General features: G+C 45.6%; 1 protein-coding gene across 1 annotated transcript in view; it reads right to left on the reverse strand.

Moving 5' to 3' along the window:
- PID1 (phosphotyrosine interaction domain containing 1) overlaps positions 1–21,160 on the reverse strand; it is a 92,577-nt gene extending 71,417 nt beyond the window's left edge. Inside the window, exon 1 of the mRNA XM_083503729.1 lies at positions 20,755–21,160. Within this exon, the coding sequence (XP_083359855.1) occupies positions 20,755–20,784 (30 nt within the window). The 5' untranslated portion in view covers positions 20,785–21,160. The remainder of the gene's footprint in view (positions 1–20,754) is intronic.
- Positions 21,161–21,556: the final 396 nt, after the last annotated feature.

Consider the following 21,556-nt stretch of genomic DNA (forward strand, 5'->3'; position numbering starts at 1 on the left):
ATATGCAAGACCAGCATGTAGTACATACTATTATAATATATTCCATTCTTCAGATAGGCATGTGCATATTCCAGCAGGGACTCCAGGGAATCTGAACATCACAAGAGAAGAGTGGAGAAACTAGTGTAAGCTCCTTTTCTGAAATATTTTATATGCATTTTCCCTTGGAAAATGTATCCATATTGTGTGATGTGAAAGGATTGGTCACCTATTTTAACCTATTTCAGTACTTTTTAACACAATGAATAACTCTTAAGTTTGTGTAATCTTCTAGCAAAACCAACATTAACATTTGAACTATTCATATACAAGAGGCCAGGGTTTATCCCACAACCACATCCATAACTCAGTTGATAACATTTTAATTCAGTCAGTAATTGCTGCCGAAACTTTAGTTTCATTCAACATAAGCTTTTCCAATGCCAAACCACACTCGCTTAGTTTATCTTGGAAAGCTTCAGATATGCCAAAAGCCTCAAACCATAACAGAGAAACAAAAGGTCAGTCTATTACTCTCCAGACAAACAGAAGAAACTCTAGAGCAAGAAAAGTTGGAGATACCTTGTCTTTTATTGCCTATGGTGCACACATGCATGCACACACAATACACCCACTTAAGCTGAAGCTTGATGTAAGCAAGCTGTCTTATCAAATATAAAATTCTCTATTACATCCTTACCTGACAACATAACTTTGTTTATTCAGTAATGCAACCACGTCCTCTCAGCCAAACTTTCTGCAAGGAAGGCCTCTGATGCTATACCAAGAATATAATGCACAGACATTCCAACATTAAATGTAGAATTACTTAAAAATAAGGCCCAGTCCATTCAATCGAACCTACTTGCAACTAACTGCACAGGATTGCAGTCCTTGGTGTATTTAATGTAATGTCCATTGGTCATTTCCTCAATTTTCATCAGATGTTTGACTCCACTAGTTCCCTATAGACCAGCATCCCAAATCTGCAAACTATTTTGCCAGCTTGAGTAGCAAAAAGACCCATTTTCATTTGGGAATAAGTTTCCAACTCAGTTTCAGCAAACAATGGTGAAGAACTCCTGGTGGAATGGGCAGCACTCCAACTTTCTTGGAGGACTGATGAAGAAACAGATGTACTATAAGGCCACTCTAGGAATAGCTCAGGCTTCTTCAAGATCCCAGTAGTTTTTTTCAACAATTTGGTGGGTCTTCCTAGAGAAACAAGTATTTCCCCCATGACTGAATACACTATCCCTATGAGTTAAACTGTTTTTCAAAAATGAAAATTATGACGTAAACAAGCATTCCGGTATGAACAACCTATATTTAACACTTGACAAGATCGTGACCAACAGCAAAGCTAACAACCCCTTAATTACGCCTGTATCCCAGTAACTTGGTAAGAAAAAGAAAATTGTACAGCCGTTGTTGATTCCCCCAGACCCTGACAACATAGGAAACAGTTCAAGAGTCAGTACAGAACAAGACTTTTTACAGAAGCAACACCCTACAAGATACAGCAAGTTTCCACACCTATAGTAGGAACTGGCATGAATCTAGAAAAAGAGCACAGAACAGTGGTAGAGCACATATTTGCATGCAAAACATCCCGGGTTCAGTCCCTGGATCTCCAGACAAGGCTGGGAAAGACCCCTGTCTTAAACCCTGGGGACTGCCACCACTCACCTGTGTGCCTGTCTATGGAAATCAAAGGTTAATTATACTCACTTCTGTAAAATCAGGCCAGTACCTGATAATTGAAAAGACTTTTTTAAAAAAAGACATCATCTATGGCCACTCCCACCCCATTTATTGTTGAGGACGGAGCTGAGCAAGAGTTACACACTATCCAAATGTTTGTATATTTAAACTATGTACCTCTATCTATGAAATGTATCTACTTCTGGAGCTCATCATCTGACAAATACATTTGGCTGGTACACTATATTATTGCTTAAGTACTAGATCCAACAATAATCTTGTAGTATAGCCCAAGTTTTGAAATTCTGGAACTGCTAGCAGCTATCTGTGTATATTTACTGTTATTTATATTAACCCGTCAAAGTAGATGAGTTGTTTTTATAATGTAACAAAGACAGTAGAGATAGGTAAGTACTCAGAGAAACCTAAGATCCAAGTTTTGGACATTTGAGAGGGAGGGAGGGAAGGGAAAAAAGGAGGGAGAGGCAAGCACTGTGCCTTTTTTTGGAGCTAAAGACTAAATGATAGACTAAAAAATTATAGGATACTGGTTTGAATTTTTTAAAAAAACAGGTATAATTTCCAGGTACTATTTTTCTGTGTTTAACTTTTCAAAATTACTTAATAAATGCTGCTTGCTTGAGCCTTTTAAGACAACCAGCATGTGTACCTGTTTTAATCCTATAAAATACTGGATAATATGTCAACATGATCAAGCTGTATAGCAGCAAGCATTTCAAAATGTCCATTGACTGCTTCCATGTTATTCCTTTGCCCGTTGGAAGGGAGAAGGAAAGGAACGGAGATGACCTTCTGATATTTGGAAATGTCATGTTTAATGCTAAGATTAAAGAGCCCTTGCTGAATCTCAGTTATAAAAAAGCCGAAAAGACTAAACAAGAGAAACTATTTACAGTGAAACCTCTCAGCCATTCACACTGTAGATGGTCTGAACCATCTGATGCAGACACTTGCAAAGAAAGACAGCCTGACAGTTGCAGTACCATGGAAAGCTCCAAGTGAACAACTTGCTCTGAGAAAGGCTAGAGGTAGCCAGGACCCTGTGAATCCTTCTATCCTATCAACTCAAGCTCCACCCTCTTGTATAAAAAATGCTAACTCTTATGAGTGCCAAGCTCTTGGCCTTAAATAAAGCACTTTTCCATTAGAAGGCTTCCCATGCTGTTGGGTAGGGTGTGAAGGAGGTATTTGACCCATCAAGTGACTTGGACTTAGGGAAGGGCATCCATAAAAGTCTGGGCTTAGGTTCTACTGGCTCCTAAACACCAGTCCTAGGGCTTAGTATCAGGAAGCCAGGTCATCCCCCAACCACGGCTGCAGCAGCATCAACTCAGCTATATCTTGAGGTCAAGGCTGGAACCGTGATAATTGAGGGCCAACATTTCAATTATAAAATGGAATATAATATTCTCTGGATGCACATCTTCTCATGCATAGAGACAAGTTCAACATCATCATAAAAATTGGTTAGTTTTATAGAGAATGCCACTCAACATCTGAAACTGGCATTCCATCAATAGGTAAAGGTAAAGGTACCCCTGCCCGTACAGGCCAGTCGTGTCCGACTCTAGAGTTGCGTGCTCATCTCGCTCTAGAGGTCGTGAGCCGGCGCCGTCCGAAGACACTTCCGGGTCACGTGGCGAGCGTGACGAAGCTGCAGCTGGCGAGCCAGCACCAGCGCAGCACACGGAAACACTGTTTACCTTCCCGCTATAAAGCGGTACCTGTTTATCTACTTGCACTTAAGAGTGCTTTCGAACTGGTAGGTGGGCAGGAGCTGGGACCGAACGATGGGAGCTCACCCCGCCGTGGGGATTCGAACCGCCGCCCATATGATCAGCAAGTCCTAGGCACTGAGGTTTTACCCACAGCGCCACCCGCGTCCCCATTCCATCAATAAACATGCCAAAAACCCTCACAAAATATTCTTTTCTTTCAAAATAAAAACCACATTTATTAGAAAACTTTAACAGATTCAGATAATTAATCTCAAGGCCACACATGACTTTTTTATATATATAAAAAATGAAAGGCAATGTATCACTGAAGACATTCTCCACAAAAAGAAGTCAAGGACTTCTAAATTAACAAACACCATTATTTCACACACAATTGCAGCACTGACTTCAAATGACCTCTTTCTGAATTCAGTGCATTGCAGCGCAGTGGACTACATGACCCTCAGTGTCCCTTTCAACCTTACAATTCTACGATTCTATGTGAAGCTCAATTAGGGCTTTAAGAGCTAATGAAAACTGGCATACAAACAAATATTCTAGGAATGAGAAACTATTGTCTGAGAAAGGGGGGAAAGAATACAAGCTTTCCTCCTACCTTCTTCATATAAACCAGATACTATAGAGAAATGAAGAAAGCAAGATAGCCCTGTGTCCGTATGTGTGAAGGCAAAGATGCACAATTTGCAAAGATGCAAAGATATCACAATTCTTTACAATCCACAATTACAGAATGAGTCTGTTTACTGAAAGGAAAATGAGGGTGTTAACAGAGTTGCTCAATCCTTGTTCTTTTCTTTGTACATAGGACTAGGCTTGCAAGGACCACACTTATGAAGATTAAAGAGGTATAACCACTGGCAGACATGCAATGCCAACTAGTAATTACCAGATTAAATACTCAAAGTTATTTTGAAATGTATGTTTAAAGTAGGCTAAAGAAGTGCTTAAAGGAATTCAGTTTGAGCATTATCAAATTCTGGATAGAAAATAAAAGCCTGCATAAGATAACTAGAGTAAGAGCCCACAAATTGCCCACAGGAGGAATGATCAGTTACCAACTCAATTTAAAGAGCTGGTGGAAGATAACTCAAGAATGAGACAGAAGTTGGTTGGTTCTATTTATATTCTTCATTCAACTGTCCAAATCTTTGTCATCAGCATTTGTTAGCTGCCTTTCTAGCACTTAAGGCAATATACAATGAACCAAACTGAACAAATCTAAGGGGGGAAAGCCCAGAAGGAATAGCACCAATAAAAAGAAAAAAATAGCCAGAACTAAAGACCAAACAGAAAAGATGTGTTTTGCACCACCTCCTGAGAGACAATACAGAAGAAGAACCAAAGTCCTCAGGGCCTTTAAAAAACTTATCAAAAGCCTAGCTTCTCACCATGATCAGATATGGTGTGGAACTGGGAACTCAAAGAAGGACAATGGTGACAACACAAGGAAAGGCATTTGGGATCAAGCTGCAGAAGACTTTATCCATGCATCAAGTGAAGCAAGTTCTTGCACACAGAAGCTTGAGGGATAAAATTGCTAGTCTTTAGGGTACTATGATTCTGTTGTATTTGCTGCATGTAAGGTAATTGTGAACTTTTACAAGCTGGCTCTTTCAAACACTGAGCCCAGGTGGAAATCAACATCCTACCTTTATACAAAAGCACAGAGAATTGTTTAGCAGTTCCTCTTTACACGAAGTACTGTGGTAACTCTTAAAAATACTTAGATATTGCAACCAAATTGTTCCTATGGTTTCAAAGTATTTGCCATTCGATATTCAAATAAACAAACCAAAACTTTAAACTGCTACAAACTGACAGTCCAAGTCTCTCCATGCCTACAACTTAGAGAAAGGTCTACTCCCATGTGAAAGCTTGCAGCCTTAGACAATAAATTATTCAGAACTTTAATTAGCTACTTTCAAAGAAACCATTGATTTAAATCATTAGATGAACTGTTAACTTCATAAGGCAATATGCTTTAAATGAATCTCTTAAGATCTGCTTCTCAAAAATCTTTCTACAAAGGACCCACAGACTTTCATTTTCTTTGGTCACACAGCATTTCCCAAATTTAGCACTTTTGCAGAGCTGTTCATTTTCTGCAAAGTATAAACAACACAGAAAAAGGGAACTGCCCAAACCTAAGTGGTGCCAGATGAGCTGCTCTGAATTCACAGAGCTTTGTTTTCAAGTTTCCTAACCCAATACTAACTCAAATAGCAAGAACAGTCTAGGAAATAAAGTCCTTTGAACTTGTGAGAGTAGTCAAACAAAGAATCAACTTCCCTCACGTCCCACACACAAAAATCGATGTTAAAGAGCTATTTGCTTTCATCTTTTAGCTACAAATTGTAGCAACACTTAAGTTTTCATTGCAGTATCAGTAACGAAGGTGCATTCCATGTTAGGGGTCATTAAGAAAGCGTCCAGAAGAAATTGTCAAGATTCAACTTCTCTTCGGAAACTGTGTACAGTTCTCAGTCTGAACCCTGTGTGAGAGACCGGGAAGTGGAGATCTATCCGTGTGAGAGGCTGGGAGAAGCCTGGGGTGCTTTCAGGTGAAAACTGGGAGGACAAACCTTTCTATGTATGGGACAAAAGTTAAGACTTGTGAGAGAGGATTCTGAATTATTCTCTCTTCTCTCTTTTTCCTTTCCTTTCTTTTTACTATTCTTTGTGTAGACTGTATTGTGAAAAGCGTTAATAAAACTTTATCCAAAAGAAAGAAAGGAAACTGTACAGTGCAAGTCACTGCACCTCAAAAAAGTGTATTGCAGAGCTCTAAAAGGTGAGGAAAAGGCAAACAACATGATTAGGTTGCTGAAGGAACTCCCCTGTGAAGAAAGGCTACAACATTTGGAACCTCTTAATTTAGACAATGGGACGTGGGTGGCGCTGTGGTCTAAACCACAGAGCCTAGGGCTTGCTGATCAGAAGGTCGGCGGTTCGAATCCCCGTGGTGGGGTGAGCTCCCGTTGTTCGGTCCCAGCTCCTGCCAACCTAGCAGTTCGAAAGCACGTCAAAGTGCAAGTAGATAAATAGGTACCGCTCCGGAGGGAAGGTAAACGGTGTTTCCATGCACTGCTCTGGTTCGCCAGAAGTGGCTTAGTCATGCTGGCCACATGACCCGGAAGCTGTCTGCGGAGAAACGCCGGCTCCCTCGGCCTATAGAGCGAGATGAGCGCGCAACCCCAGAGTGGTCCACGACTGGACCTAACAGTCAGGGGTACCTTTACCTTTGATTTAGACAAAAAGGTGATGTGACTGAGAGGTATATAGGGCCAACGCAAGACATGCTGCTACCTAAAGCAAGACCAAAATCTCCAACTACTCCAAGTCAACACTTGGGATTCCACAGAACTGGTACTTGAATCTTACTTCAACACTGGTTACTGAACAGCATCCTCCAACACACCTGAGGACAAGAGTTGGCTCAGAGTGGGAAAGGCAGGTCACACCGCACACACAGTGCTGTCCTCCAGTATTCTGCTGCTGCTCCTTGTCTCACAGCAACTGCTACCCAAGGTAGGGCTGCCGTAAGACCAAGTTTTCCTGGACACATCCGGTAATCAGGCTGCAAAAGTGGCGTCCGGGTTCATTGTTGCTGAATCGGCAAAATGTCTGGGTAGGGCGGGGTTTTGCTTTTATTTAAAAATCCTTTACAAAACCCAGGAAGAGCCTCCAATCTTTTGGGGGGGTGTTCCCCCAAAAAGCTCAAGAACTCTGTCTGGATTTTTTCACTTTGGGGACTATAGCAACCCTAACCCCAAGGGGACTGTCTCTTTCTACCTAATGGTAGAACTGAGCCTGGGTATACAAAATAATACATGGTGTAGAGAAAGTGAATACAGGGAATCTGTTCTCCCCCTTTCCATAGTAATAGAATTCAGAGTCCTCCAATGAAACTAAATGGTGGGGAATTCAGGGCAGCAAGAAGGAAGCAAAGTTAAAACTATTAAATTTTCTACCACAAAATGTGGTAATGGCAATGAATTCAGTTGAATTTAAAAGTTGAATTATGGCAAAGTCATGTTGGATAAAGTTTATCAGACTATGACGAACCTAGACAGCATCTTAAAAAGCAAAGACATCACCTCGCCAACAAAGGTCCGTATAGTTAAAGCTATGGTTTTCCCAGTAGCTGGACCATAAAGAAGGCTGATCACCAAAGAATTGATGCTTTTGAATTATGGTGCTGGAGGAGACTCTTGAGAGTCCCATGGACTGCAAGAAGATCAAACCTATCCATTCTTAAGGAAATCAGCCCTGAGTGCTCACTGGGAGGACAGATCGTGAAGCTGAGGCTCCAATACTTTGGCCACCTCATGAGAAGAGAAGACTCCCTGGAAAAGACCCTGATGTTGGGAAAGATGGAGGGCACAAGGAGAAGGGGACGACAGAGGACGAGATGGTTGGACAGTGTTCTCATGCGCAGCATGAGTTTGACCAAACTGCGGGAGGCAGTGGAAGACAGGAGTGCCTGGCGTGCTCTGGTCCATGGGGTCACGAAGAGTCGGACACGACTAAACAACTAAACAACAACATCTAGCATGATGATTGCATAGTAACTCCAGGTTCAGTGGAAGTATGACTCTGAATGCCAGTTGCTGTGGAATAACAGCAGGAGAGAGCTACTGTGTTCATGTCCTGTGTGTGAGCTTCCTCTAGGTATCTAATTGGCCACTGTAGAAAACAGGGTGCTGGATTGGATAGATGTTGGTCTGATCTACTTGTGGTCTTAGAAGATAGCTTGGAAATGGAAATTTAGATACAAACATATCTTTCTCAGTGGAATGGTAACAAGCGAGTCTAATGGGAAAGATGGTAAATCACAGAACTGTAGACTTGGAAGGGAGCCTGAGGATCATCTAGTCCAGGGGTAGTCAACCTTTTTATACCTACCACCCACTAATGCATCTTTCTTGATGGTAAAACTTCCTTATTGCCCACCAGTGCTCGATGGAAGGAGGATTCAGCTTGTGCCGTAGAACCCCCTACCGCCCACCTAGAATCCTGAAATGCCCACTAGTGGGCGGTAGGGACCCGGTTGACAACCCCCTGCAATGCAGGAATAAATGATGTGGAGACCACAGGTTTGCCACCTTTAAAATGTATGGCTGCATTCTAATTCATTATAATGTGCTTTAAATATAATGGTTTTAAATTGTAGGTATTGTCTAAGATGCTATATAAAAACATGTAAAATGAATGTTAAGAACATGGATTGCCTGTGCCCAGAGAAGGGCAGAAACGAATTTTATATGTGCTTGTGACAGACTTCTCACATTAATAATACTGATGAATTTGCATTGGATGAGCAAAATCTGAAGATCAGTATGCAGTTAATTGATTTCAGATGACAGTTTTGCCATGGCTGGGTGGATCCGATAAGTAACTCTGAAATAATCCTCTTGAAGCCAATTAGGGTGTTCTGCAGTAAATAGAGGATTGTATCATACAAATCCCATTTTACCTGAGAAGATTAGTAAGTATTGCTTATTTATCATCAAATGTAATGTAGTGCTGAGAGACACAGAAAACATAGCTTAGTAATGAATAATAATAATAATAATAATAATAATAAATTTTATTTATATCCCGCCCTCCCCAGCCGAAGCCGGGCTCAGGGCGGCTAACAACACTAAAATAGTGCAACATTATAAAACATCATAAGAATTAATTAAAATCAAAATGGATGGCAACCATAAACTAAAGTATTGTAAAGATTGCCAAAGGAGGGAGTCAGGCTGTGCCCTAACCAAAGGCCTGGTGGAACAGCTCTGTCTTGCAGGCCCTGCGGAAAGATGTCAAGTCCTGCAGGGCCCTTGTCTCTTGTGACAGAGCGTTCCACCAGGTTGGAGCCGCAGCCGAAAAAGCCCTGGCTCTAGTTGAGGCCAGCCTAACCTCTCTGTGGCCTGGGACCTTCAAGATGTTTTTGTTTGAGGACCGTAAGTTCCTCTGTGGGGCATACCAGGAGAGGCGGTCCCGTAGATACGAGGGTCCTAGGCCGTGTAGGGCTTTGAAGGTTAAAACCAGCACCTTAAACCTGATCCTGTACTCCACCGGGAGCCAGTGCAGCTGGTATAGCACCGGATGAATGTGATCCCGCAGCGAAGACCCCGTAAGGAGTCTTGCTGCGGCATTCTGCACCCGCTGGAGTTTCTGGGTCAGTCTCAAGGGCAGCCCCACGTAGAGCGAGTTACAATAATCCAGTCTGGAGGTGACCGTCGCGTGGATCACAGTGGCTAGGTCAGGGCGAGAGAGGTAAGGAGCCAACTGCTTAGCTTGGCGGAGATGAAAAAATGCCGCCTTTGTTATAGCTGCAATCTGCGCCTCCATGGAGAGGGAGGTATCGAAGATTACACCCAAACTCTTAACGGACGGTGCTGGCACTAATTGCACCCCCGCAAGAGATGGGAGTTGCCCCCTCAATCCCATATCATCCCGTCCCAGCCAGAGGACCTCTGTCTTCGAAGGATTTAACTTCAACCGGCTCCCACGTAACCATCCAGCCACAGCTTCCAAGCATCTGATCAGTGTGTCTGGGGCCGAGTCAGGATGGCCATCCATCAACAGATAGAGTTGGGTGTCATCAGCATACTGATGGCAGCCCAGCCCAAAACTCCGGACAAGCTGGGCGAGGGGGCGCATAAAGATGTTAAAAAGCATCGGGGAGAGAATCGCACCCTGAGGCACTCCACACACCAAGGAGTGGCGGGATGACAGTTCCCCCCCAAGCGCCACCCTCTGTCCCCGACCAGAGAGAAACGAGCGCAGCCATTGAAGGACTGTGCCCTGGACCCCCACGTCGGCGAGGCGGTGGTCCAGAAGTTCGTGATCGACCATGTCGAAAGCTGCTGACAGATCTAGAAGAATCAGCAGCCCCGACCCGCCTCGATTCAGCTGTCTACGAAGATCATCTGTTAGGGCGACCAGAGCCGTCTCGGTCCCATGACCAGCGCGGAAGCCGGACTGGAATGGATCCAGAGCCGATGTTTCATCCAGAAACCTACCAAGCTGTTCAGCAACCGCTCTCTCAATCACCTTACCCAGGAATGGAAGATTCGAAACTGGGCGGTAATTGGATAGATCTAAGGGATCTAATGATGTTTTCTTTAAGAGCGGACGCACCACTGCCTCCTTCAGTTCCCCTGGGAATGTCCCGGTGCCAAGGGACAAATTGATGATATCCCCCAGGGGGGCCCGCACCTCGTCTGGACACGCTCTAATCAGCCAAGACGGGCACGGGTCGAGTGGACAAGTGGTGGGCTTTCCAGCTCGGAGGAGTCTGTCCACATCGGCTGGGGATATCCGGTCAAAGTGGTCCAATACTGGACCCGAGGACAGTCGAGGGGCCTCCAGTTCCTTTATTGTATCTAAATTGGCAGGGAGGTCATGGCGGAGCGACAGGACCTTCTCCGCAAAAAAGCTCGCAAATGCCTCACAGCTGTGTGTCGAATTGTTATTTAAATTTGGCTGTCCTTCGAGGGACGTTAAAGACCGAATTATACTAAATAATTGTGCCGGGCGAGAGCTAGCGGATGCAATGGAGGCCGAGAAGTAGGACTTCTTAGCGGCCTTCACTGCCATCTCGTAGGTTTTCATAAAAACCCTATAAGATGTTCTTGAGGCTCCGTCACGGGCACCCCGCCATACTCGCTCTAGCCGTCTGAGGTCCCGCTTCATTTTCCGGAGCTCCTCAGTAAACCAGGGAGCCCGGTTTCTGCAGGGTCGCAGAGGGCGCTTAGGTGCGATCTCATTGATGGCTGCCAGGAGCTGGGTATTCCAGCCCTCAACAAGCTCAGTCAATGAGTCGCCAGGGGGAGAAAGGTCCCGCAAGGCTTGACGGAATCTATCAGGGTCCATCAGCCTCCGCGGGCGAGCCCAAATCGGCTCACCACCTAAGCAGGGTGGGGGTGGAACGTCAATCCTGGCTTTCAGAGCGTAGTGATCAGACCATGGCACCTTCATCGAAGGAAACATGATCACATCTATACCGACACCAAAGATCAGATCCAGCGTGTGGCCTGCTTGATGTGTGGGGCCCGAAACAAACTGGGAGAGCCCTAGTGTCGCCATGGAAGACACCAGGTCCAGAGCCTGTGAGGAGGGAGTGGCATCGGCATGGATGTTGAAGTCCCCCAATACCAATAGGTTAGGGAACTCCAAGGCCCAGCCGGCCACCGCCTCCAGCAGGCCTGACAGGGTGGCTGCTGGTGCGCTAGGTGGCCGGTACACCAGCCAGACAGCCAAGCTCACCTCGGAGCCCCACACTAGGCCAACACATTCAATGCCGGGGATCGATGGCGGTGGTAGAGCCCTGAAAGAACAATCTTCCCGGATTAATAGTGCCACCCCTCCCCCCCGGCCCACAGTCCGTGACTGGTGGAGGACGGAAAAACCCGGGGGCGCCATCTCTCGTAAGGTAACAGTATCCCCTTCGCGCACCCAGGTCTCCGTCACACAAGCCAGGTCGACCCCCTGCGAGATGATGAAATCTCGCAGGGTGGCGGTTTTGTTGCCTATAGACCTGGCATTGCACAACACCAGTGACGGAGGTGAGTAATCCTTGCTCACCCTACCCTCGTCTCTCGGGATGGGGCGCAGATTGGAAGGGGTACGAGCATATCCGTATCTCGATCCCCTTCGCCTATGACATCTGCCCCCACCGCCATACCTCCCTCGCCCCTCCACAGTAGGGATCCCAGGCCTCATACTCGCCTCCATTTACAAAATATAAAAGCAAACAAACAAACAAAGAAACAATTACCCCAAAACAAAACCAATCCCCACCCCACTCAACAACCATCCCAACCCAAAATAAAACAAAACAACATAAAGATACATGGATAAAAAACCACCGTTTCTGGTGATACAACAAATTAATAAGTAAAAACACTTTTAAAACACTTTAAAAAATATAAAACGTTTAAACATTTGCTGCCGCAGCAGCAGTCTCCTTAGAGTTGTGGCGGTGGTGAGTATGGGGGCTGCCCCCAGGCCCAAGGTGGAGAATGGGCTTTCAGGGGGAGCGGTCCTCCCCAAGACTCACTGGCAGAACAACAGCAGCGATGTCCCGAGGCCTCCTTGGAGCCTTATATGCTGAGGTGGAGTATGGGGCCCGCCCCCAGGCCCAAGGTGGAGAATGGGCTTGCAGGGGGGGTGGTCCTCCCCAAGACTCACCGGCAAAGCGGCAGCAGCGATGTCCCGAGGCCTCCTTGGAGCCTTGTGTGCTGAGGTGGAGTATGGGGCCCGCCCCCAGGCCCAAGGTGGAGAATGGGCTTGCAGGGGGAGCGGTCCCCCCCAAGACTCACCGGCAAAGCGGCAGCAGCGATGTCCCGAGGCCTCCTTGGAGCCTTATATGCTGAGGTGGAGTATGGGGCCCGCCCCCAGGCCCAAGGTGGAGAATGGGCTTGCAGGGGGGGTGGTCCTCCCCAAGACTCACCGGCAAAGCGGCAGCAGCGATGTCCCGAGGCCTCCTTGGAGCCTTGTGTGCTGAAGTGGAGTATGGGGCCCGCCCCCAGGCCCAAGGTGGAGAATGGGCTTGCAGGGGGAGCGGTCCTCCCCAAGACTCACCGGCAAAGCGGCAGCAGCGATGTCCCGAGGCCTCCTTGGAGCCTTATATGCTGAGGTGGAGTATGGGGCCCGCCCCCAGGCCCAAGGTGGAGAATGGGCTTGCAGGGGGAGCGGTCCTCCCCGAGACTCACTGGCAGAAGAACAGCAGCGATGTCCCGAGGCCTCCTTGGAGCCTTATATGCTGAAGTGGAGTATGGGGCCCGCCCCCAGGCCCAAGGTGGAGAATGGGCTTGCAGGGGGGGCGGTCCTCCCCAAGACTCACTGGCAGAAGAACAGCAGCGATGTCCCGAGGCCTCCTTGGAGCCTTATATGCTGAGGTGGAGTATGGGGCCCGCCCCCAGGCCCAAGGTGGAGAATGGGCTTGCAGGGGGGGTGGTCCTCCCCAAGACTCACTGGCAGAAGAACAGCAGCGATGTCCCGAGGCCTCCTTGGAGCCTTATATGCTGAAGTGGAGTATGGGGCCCGCCCCCAGGCCCAAGGTGGAGAATGGGCTTGCAGGGGGGGTGGTCCTCCCCAAGACTCACCGGCAGAAGAACAGCAGCGATGTCCCGAGGCCTCCTTAATGAAGTTAATTCTCCAATGGTATTTTTTGCAAGTATGTCAACAACTCATCACTAAGCTGTCACCACAATAACAGATACAATTCTAACATCTGCTAGCTTTGAACACGGAGCCATCTGTTTCAAAAGCCATGAAAACCAACCTAACATTTAGAGTAACTAGTCTTATTACATGCAACCTCCAGAGCAGTGAGATACTATCTGTCTAAGGCCTTTGACACAGACAGGGCTATACATTTAAAAACTCATGTTTTGAGAACAAAATCAATAAGAATCCTGTAAAATTCTGAAACATCTTTTTTGTAAGATTATTCAATCCACTGCACACACACCCAATCCAAGTTGTATGTTTGAGCCACAAGAAAGAAAAAGGTTTTTCCTCAAAACATTCCTCCACTCTTCACATCATCTCAATTAAGAACAAATGCAACCTTAAGAGAGAGAAAAACTGTGTGGGACTTAAGATCTAATTAAGGGTGAGAGGCAGACATGTTCAATTTCATCTTTTGTCTTACTCTGTTGACATCACACCATAAATATATAATGCACTTCAATCCATACACTGCCATAGTTAGCTAATTCACACATGCGAAAGTTCAAGATTAAATGCAAAGCTACTGGTATTTTCTAAGTAAGGGTGTTTCTGCATGTGTCTCTGTATCCCATCAATGGGTATTCCTTCATACTACCAATATTAACACGATAACCTCTAATAGGCATCTGCACATTGTTTATTTCTTTTAACAGATTAATAAAAGAGAGATGAAAATACAAGCTTAGAGAAAGGAAACCCTCACCTTTAACATCCATGCACAAATACAAAATCATCCAAGTTATCAAAAACTTCATTTTAGGCACTCAAGATCCAAATAAGTCTAAACTTAATGCAAGAATATGGCAAACTCTCAAGCAGCGGTATCAATTATAATATCTTTATTATTTTTCTCAAAAATAAAAAGTCCCTGCCATTCCAGACAAGCATTTGAAGCCCCCTATATCAGTCAGCAAGGGCTGAATTGTTATTATTTTTCAAAATTCACTGCTTCCATCCTGGTTATGGGAAGCCCATTCTCTGAGCTATAACTGTTCCAGCAACTATAATTTTATACTACAATTACTACACTGTTCTGTACATTGTTTTCATCACCTGTTTTGCTCTAGTAAAATATTTTCTCATTCCAAACCAAGTGCCAGATTTTAAAAAAGATACAAACACATATACCATCAACTAATTTGTTCTAATGCAATATTTACTATGTTCCAATGAAGGCTACAGCACTTATATCCATTTTAACACTACCATTGTAGCAAAGCACTGCAAACACAATCACTCCTTCTGGGACTAGGAACTGGCTAGCTGCCAATATCACAGCTGGCTGCAAAGTTAGAAATGGAGCTGTGGCTCATCAGAATACCTCAGTTTTCAATGACAGAGCCACCATGTGGTTCGTGCCCTGGCAACACTACAAAGTTCAGTGTAGATGGACCCTGGATATTATGATGTTTCTAGAACTGTTGTCCAGACATTATGGCATCCCAAGCAGTAGTGAAACTGAAGCGGCACTTTGCTTTTTCCACTACAATGACTGACAGCTGAATGTGAGAACTGAATCCAGAGAAAAATATTGCAGCTGAGTTGGCACTGGTCACTGTCTGAGGTCATCCATGAAGAGCTTTTCACAAATGCGAGTGTTTAAAGTGATGGACATGCATATCTCAACTAGTTCTATAAATAATTTGCAAAGATGGTTTGTGTCAGGAGTTCAGCCTACACTCGAATAGGACCCTGGCAGAGACACATGCCCGACTGGCATGTTCTCTCCCTCCTGGTCTTTCCTTCGGGAGCTTCAAAAGCTTTCTTCAGCCTGAACATCACAGCGACCGATGCCACCTGACACCGGCACACTTAGGGATCTGCAGAGTTTGCACAGCATGCACGTGACAGACCTCAGCAACTCAGCATTTTGGCTAATCTACTTTATTTACATATAAACACAAATGGAGCACTGCAACATGGCTCCCTCTCTCTCTAGTATCAGACAGCAAAGAGAAAAAGGACAAAGGACAATAGTCCCACTTCACAGAACACAGTAACACAAACATCCTGTCTCCGTCACTTCCCACTCTGTGGAGTCAAAACATATACCGTCATGTGAAAGACAAAAACCCCATGACTGCAATCATGGAGCAGGAATTCTAACAGTTGTTGTCCTGTATCCTTCTCATTGTTCAACTATGTCATGATCCTTGAAAGAGGCTGCAAGGGCACAAGATAGGGAGACCATTGCACTAGGGGCTGAGGGACAGGAATAGCTTGTGGAACCTCTCAGACCACCAGGGCCTATAGGGACAGAACTCACGACCGTCACAGGCACAGTCTCCCGAGTCTCAAGAATCAGATGGCGCCCACTGCACAGTCCAGAGAAGCAGGTAATGCACCAGGAAAAAGACTGTGGAATGGAGGTGAAGTTCCTGTCCTCAGGACAGAGGGTTGGTCCTTTAAGGCTTCAGAGTTCTCTACTTGGTGGTGGAAGCAAAGTCTTCAAAGGCCTAGAGTGTGAGCATATGAAGTAGGAGGTCCAATTTTTAGAACGCCCCCCCCATACACAGTCTTGGTCAAACTTATTTCCAGTATCATAGCCTGGCTGGGTGGGGTATGCATTTGGGTGTAAACAGCAGACAGTAGAAATGAACACCCCACAACAATGTGCTCCTTTGCTCTGAAAATCTGGTCTCCAACCCACATTTTGGACATGATGATAGTAAGTCAATCTGCCCCAGTTGGGTATACTTTGCCTTTACATCAGTGGCATCAGGGGTCCATAGGCTATCATGTATTAGAATGAAGAAATTGTGTCTGAAAATAGGAGAGGTGATCAGTAAACTGAAAATATTGAAATTCAGAGAGACCAAATCGGACTTGGCTAAACTGCATCAGTTCAAGTCTCCAAATTTTCTGCTCTTTTCTTTGAAATCAATCCCTCAGTTCCAGCTGCAGAAATAATATAACCTCCAAGGCACAATATCTGCCAGAGACCAATACCTGTGTTTAATATGTTCAGATATTTCTTTCTAGGTATTTGTTTTAGAAACTTTATGAAGTTGATATAGTGAAAGGGCACAGCAAGCTTTGTTTTGCCTTAGTTTCTGTGGGTCTCATGTTCCCATGTATATTTATTATCTTAAAATGTGAAGTACGTGAAAGGCAGGGGGGAAACTTCTGCCAACTCAGAACAGTAGGCTTTAAATTAGATACAGTCACTATGAGTATGGTTTGCAGAAGCATTTGACGATTTTCACCTTCTTAAAAAAAAAGCTTTTTCCATTTTTCTGTTAACAAAAAATCCTTAAAACATCATTTTTCTATATTTTATCATCTTCAGATGAGAGAGCATCTATAGATTTGAAGCAATTTAATTTAGCCAATTTTAATCTGACTGTTCATCCAGATCAACGGTTCTTATTTCCTTTTATTGTTAGTGTATGGCTTGTAAAAATTGGAAGGCATTCAGCTATGTTTTATCAGTGCAGACCCACTAAAAGTAATAAGCATGGCTAAGTTAGAGTCATTAATTTCAATATTTTACTCTGAGTAAAATATTCAGCAAACCATGCTTAGGATATTTAAAGTTTCCAGGTTTAACTTCTGCCTACTCCAGTTAAAGGAGGAGCTAGGAAGAACTTTGCCTTGGAGGCCAGTGCTAGTCAGATTAAGCTAGACTTTGCCAAACTGGTGCCCTCTAAATATTATGGATCACAACTCCTATCAGGTAGCTGCAGTTCAAACGATCTGGAGGCACTAATGTTGGCAAAGGCTAGATTACAGAACACTGCAGCACGTAGACCAGCCATAGGCAAACTCGGGCCTCCAGATGTTTTGGGACTACAACTCCCATCATCCCTAGCTAACAGGACCAGTGGTCAGGGATGATGGGAGTTGTAGTCCCAAAACATCTGGAGGCCTGAGTTTGCCTATGCCTGACCTAGACCAATAGCCTAATTCAATTCAACTGCATGCCACCCCACCCCCAAAAATGTGATTCCATATGGTAAAATGAAAAATGAAATTAGGTCTACAAATGCAAGTTTTGGTTACAGGTTTGAAAAGCTGAAGACTACTGTACTAGAAAAGCTTGGATGTAGGCAAGGATCTGCAGTGGGGAGAGAAAGGGAAGGGGAAGATTGGGAGACACCCCAGACCAAAATCCTAGGAAGTGTAAACAATACTAAACTAGATGGATGAGAAGAAAATGTGAAAAATAGGGCAGCTTCCTATGTTCACTCTCCAGTTTATCAAGCTGTGGTGTTCCTGCACTATAAAAATGAACTTTGGGGATATTTAAAAAAAAATACTCCTAGCTCATTGACCAAGAGAAATGGTATGTGTTTATGTGCCTTGAACACTTAGGTCTTAAGAAGAAACTTATTATGTTAATGTGGTCCTGAGCAAGGCAGTGTTTTTGAAAGGGATCAATGTGACCGTGGCCATGTTGCCCAGTCTTTCCCACAGCATTAAAGCAACAGTCCATTTCATGTACTGAAACTCTCTTTGGAGGCTCTTTGCTCTGCTGAATGGCCACAACACCCTCACTTTGACTGGGAGTGGATGGGCTGGGATCTCTGAACTTTTTTTGTAGCATTCTTACAAAGACATGGGAGAGAGAGGAGCATCAGCTCTCTGTAGTGAGGACATTAGAGCATACTCATATCTTCCACGGCTCATTGGAACTCTGGGAGTTGTAGCTCTCTAAATCTATTTTCAGAAACTATGCAAAGTACTCAGCAGGAGATTAAGATGACACATCCCAATAATCCAAGACCCCAGTCAATTAAACACACATACCACTTGCACCATAAAAACTCTACTATGTTTGCCTGATTTGGGGGGGGGGCAACTTAAGAAATACTAGTATTTTCTTTTACTCAAGTTTTTTTCCTCTTAACATGAAAGTGTCTCAAAGGAACAGGTTTTACTGAAGCATTCAGAAATGTACTTTGCTTCTATCTAGGAAGGCCAATACTGTACTCTTGTTCTGCAAATACAAAGTTGCAATTCACAAGTAGTTTTAAGGCAAGATCCCTTAAGAAGTTTCAAGGACATGAATTGTCACACGTACAATTTTCCGTTTTAAAACTGTTAGATACCTTTGACATGACAGTATTCTTTGGAACATCAGTATTTTTTTAAGAGTGCTTGAACCATAACACCTATCTAGAAGAGCAACACAAATATAGTCAGTTGTACTACAACTCAGCAAAATATAATGGCATCTTTACATTTTAAGATCCTGGTGCCAGGCCTAGATCTATACCTATTATCTACTCCAGATAATTACATGCTCAAACAAATGGCTTGAGGACTTCAGCTTGGAGAGCAGAAGAACCTTATTTTAAGAGGGTGTTTCATAATGGTAGATGATGGACTTCTTTTATAAAAGTCTGCTGAACTATTGCTCATTTCTTTAGTTTGCCAGCAGTTTTACATAACAGCCCAATTTTAGAAAACAACACTGCTAAAATGACAATGTAAAACATTAAGCCAATGTTATTATAGCCAAATATTCCCTGAACAAAAAGCTGATATTTCTAGTGTGGAAAAATCACAACGCAGAAAGCAAGCCAGAAGCGTTTGCTTTCCAAGAGACATGTGCTTTGGAACCCGCACATACTACCTTCAGTAAAGCATACAGCATCTGAACAGCTTCAATAGGATTTTAATTATTGTGCATTCAGGAGCAATAATACTCAACGGGGGGAGGGGGCACACTAAAGAGTTACTGCAACTACCAGTGCATGATCTTCAGAGGGATACAACAGGCTTTTATTCCCAAATATCTGCAGGGAGAAGTCAATAACTCCTCATATTACGGCTGGATGAATCATAGTAAAACCACAGAAGCAACTTTCAAAAGTTGTCCCCGTATCAACTCAGCATCATCAAGACTGCAATATTATGTACTCTAAACTCACACTCCAAACCCACCACTGTAAAACAGATCATACTTGCAGCAAGAAAACACCAGGATGTGTCTCCCATGCAGTATACAGGTCCTTACACATGCCTGCCAACCTCTGGCCCTTCCCTTACAAATAAATATTCTGCATTAGTGTATTTTCTTCCACTCGTGCCTTCAAAACCATTCGGCCTCCAATACTGTTTTGTTTTGCCACTTTAGAATTTCTTCAAAGTTTACTCTGAGATTTAATGCAGCTTCGGTCTGCCAAAAAGTTTGTCTGTGGGATTCTGTAAATTTATCTGGCAGTCTTTCTGGCTGACCATCTGGAGAATATTTTAGAGCAGAAAAAGAAAAAAAGACAGAGCAAGAGAGAGGAGGAGAGAGAGACCTGCAAGCAAGAACACCCCTGCTCTACCACTCTCCCCCCCCCACCCTCCCGCGCGCGCGCACGAACGCACACTCACTAGGGACCTCGATTCGTTTTTTGTTAATGACTCCTCTACAAAAAAAAAAAAGCACCACGTTCAGCCAACACGAGGGGGTGGGAGGAGAGGGAGCGGGTTGAGCAATAACAGTCTACTCTTCTATATTCCAAACCAGATCCCATCAACTCGTCGTTTGCAAGCAGATGTCAATGAAAATTCTTGCGCGCCCTACAAAACGTCAGTCCCTCGTTTCCCCGGCCACACACACACACACACACACTCTAACAGTATGTTTCTTTATTTTTTAAAAAAACACCTTTTAGAAGTGGAATTCAACGATTTGCGGCAGAGGACTCTTTATAAAGAGTCAGGAAGGATTCTTCCTACACATCTCACTCAAGAGAAGCTCCTTTCGGAGCCAGAGACGGATCCCCCCCCCCCCCCGCCGCCGCCTCCAGAATCCACGATCTGCAAGTCATCTGCGCTTTTTGCAAAAAGGAGCACATCTGGAGTCAAGATTCCCCATCGCAGCCCCGTCCAGTCCGTTGTGGAATGCGCCTGGCGAAGGAGGAAAGTTGCGAGAGAAGGATCTGCCAGGCAGGATCAGGCGGAGGAGGGCGCCAAGTTGTTGTTTTCGCTGCCCCTTACTCACTTCGCCACAAATATTGCAATCACATGACAAGAAGAGTGAGTCTCTCCGTCTCACCCCCCCAAACCCCCCCCCCACTTTCCCCGTCCTAATAACCGCCGCCTCCGGCACCGGCGGCAGCAGCCGCTTCCCCTCGCTTACCTGCAGTCTCTCGCTTGCCGGCTGCCACATATTTCTCCCGCTGGGACCTGGCGGGACACTGTTGCTAACGAGCTGGCTGTTGCGGAGCGGCTGCGGGGCTCTGGCCAGGCTCGCTCACATCTGCTCGGCGTGTGTCAGCTTGGGGCGAGCCGCCAGCGGGCGACGGGGGCGAAGGGCAAGCGCCGCCCAGGCGAGAGGCGAGGGAGCCGGGTAGGGAGAGCGCTCCGGAGCCCCGGGAGCCCCGGCTACGAACTTGGGTCGCGACCAAGATGTCGAGCTTTGGCGCCGGCTTCCTCAGCGAGGCGAGCTCCGCCGTCCTATTGCGCTAGTCGCCGCCGGAGGCCCCTCAGCGCAGCAGAGGCGAGGTGGGGAGGGGGGCGACCAGCCTCTCCAGGCCCCGCCCCGCCGCCCGCCTCCTCGCTCCGCCAGCGCCGCCCACCCTTCGCTCGGGAGCCCGGCCGCGCTTGGGCGCTGCTGACTGGATTTGCTCGTCGCCTGCAAGAGGCGGCGGCGGCGGCGGCTTCTGCGCGCGGCGTGTGACGCGCGAGTTGCTTTGGCGCGCGGCGGCCGGTTGCTTTGCCCACAGGCGCGCAGGGACCAAAAGCGGGTTGAGGGGAGGGAGGCGTTCATTCGTTGTTTAGTCGTGTCCGACTCTTCGTGACCCCATGGACCAGAGCACGCCAGGCACTCCTGTCTTCCACTGCCTCCCGCAGTTTGGTCAAACTCATGCTGGTAGCTTCCAGAACACTGTCCAACCATCTCGTCCTCTGTTGTCCCCTTCTCCTTGTGCCCTCCATCTTTC

This window comes from Podarcis liolepis, assembly GCF_965112155.1.
Source record: "Podarcis liolepis genome assembly, chromosome: 5".
Lineage (NCBI taxonomy): Eukaryota > Metazoa > Chordata > Lepidosauria > Squamata > Lacertidae > Podarcis > Podarcis liolepis.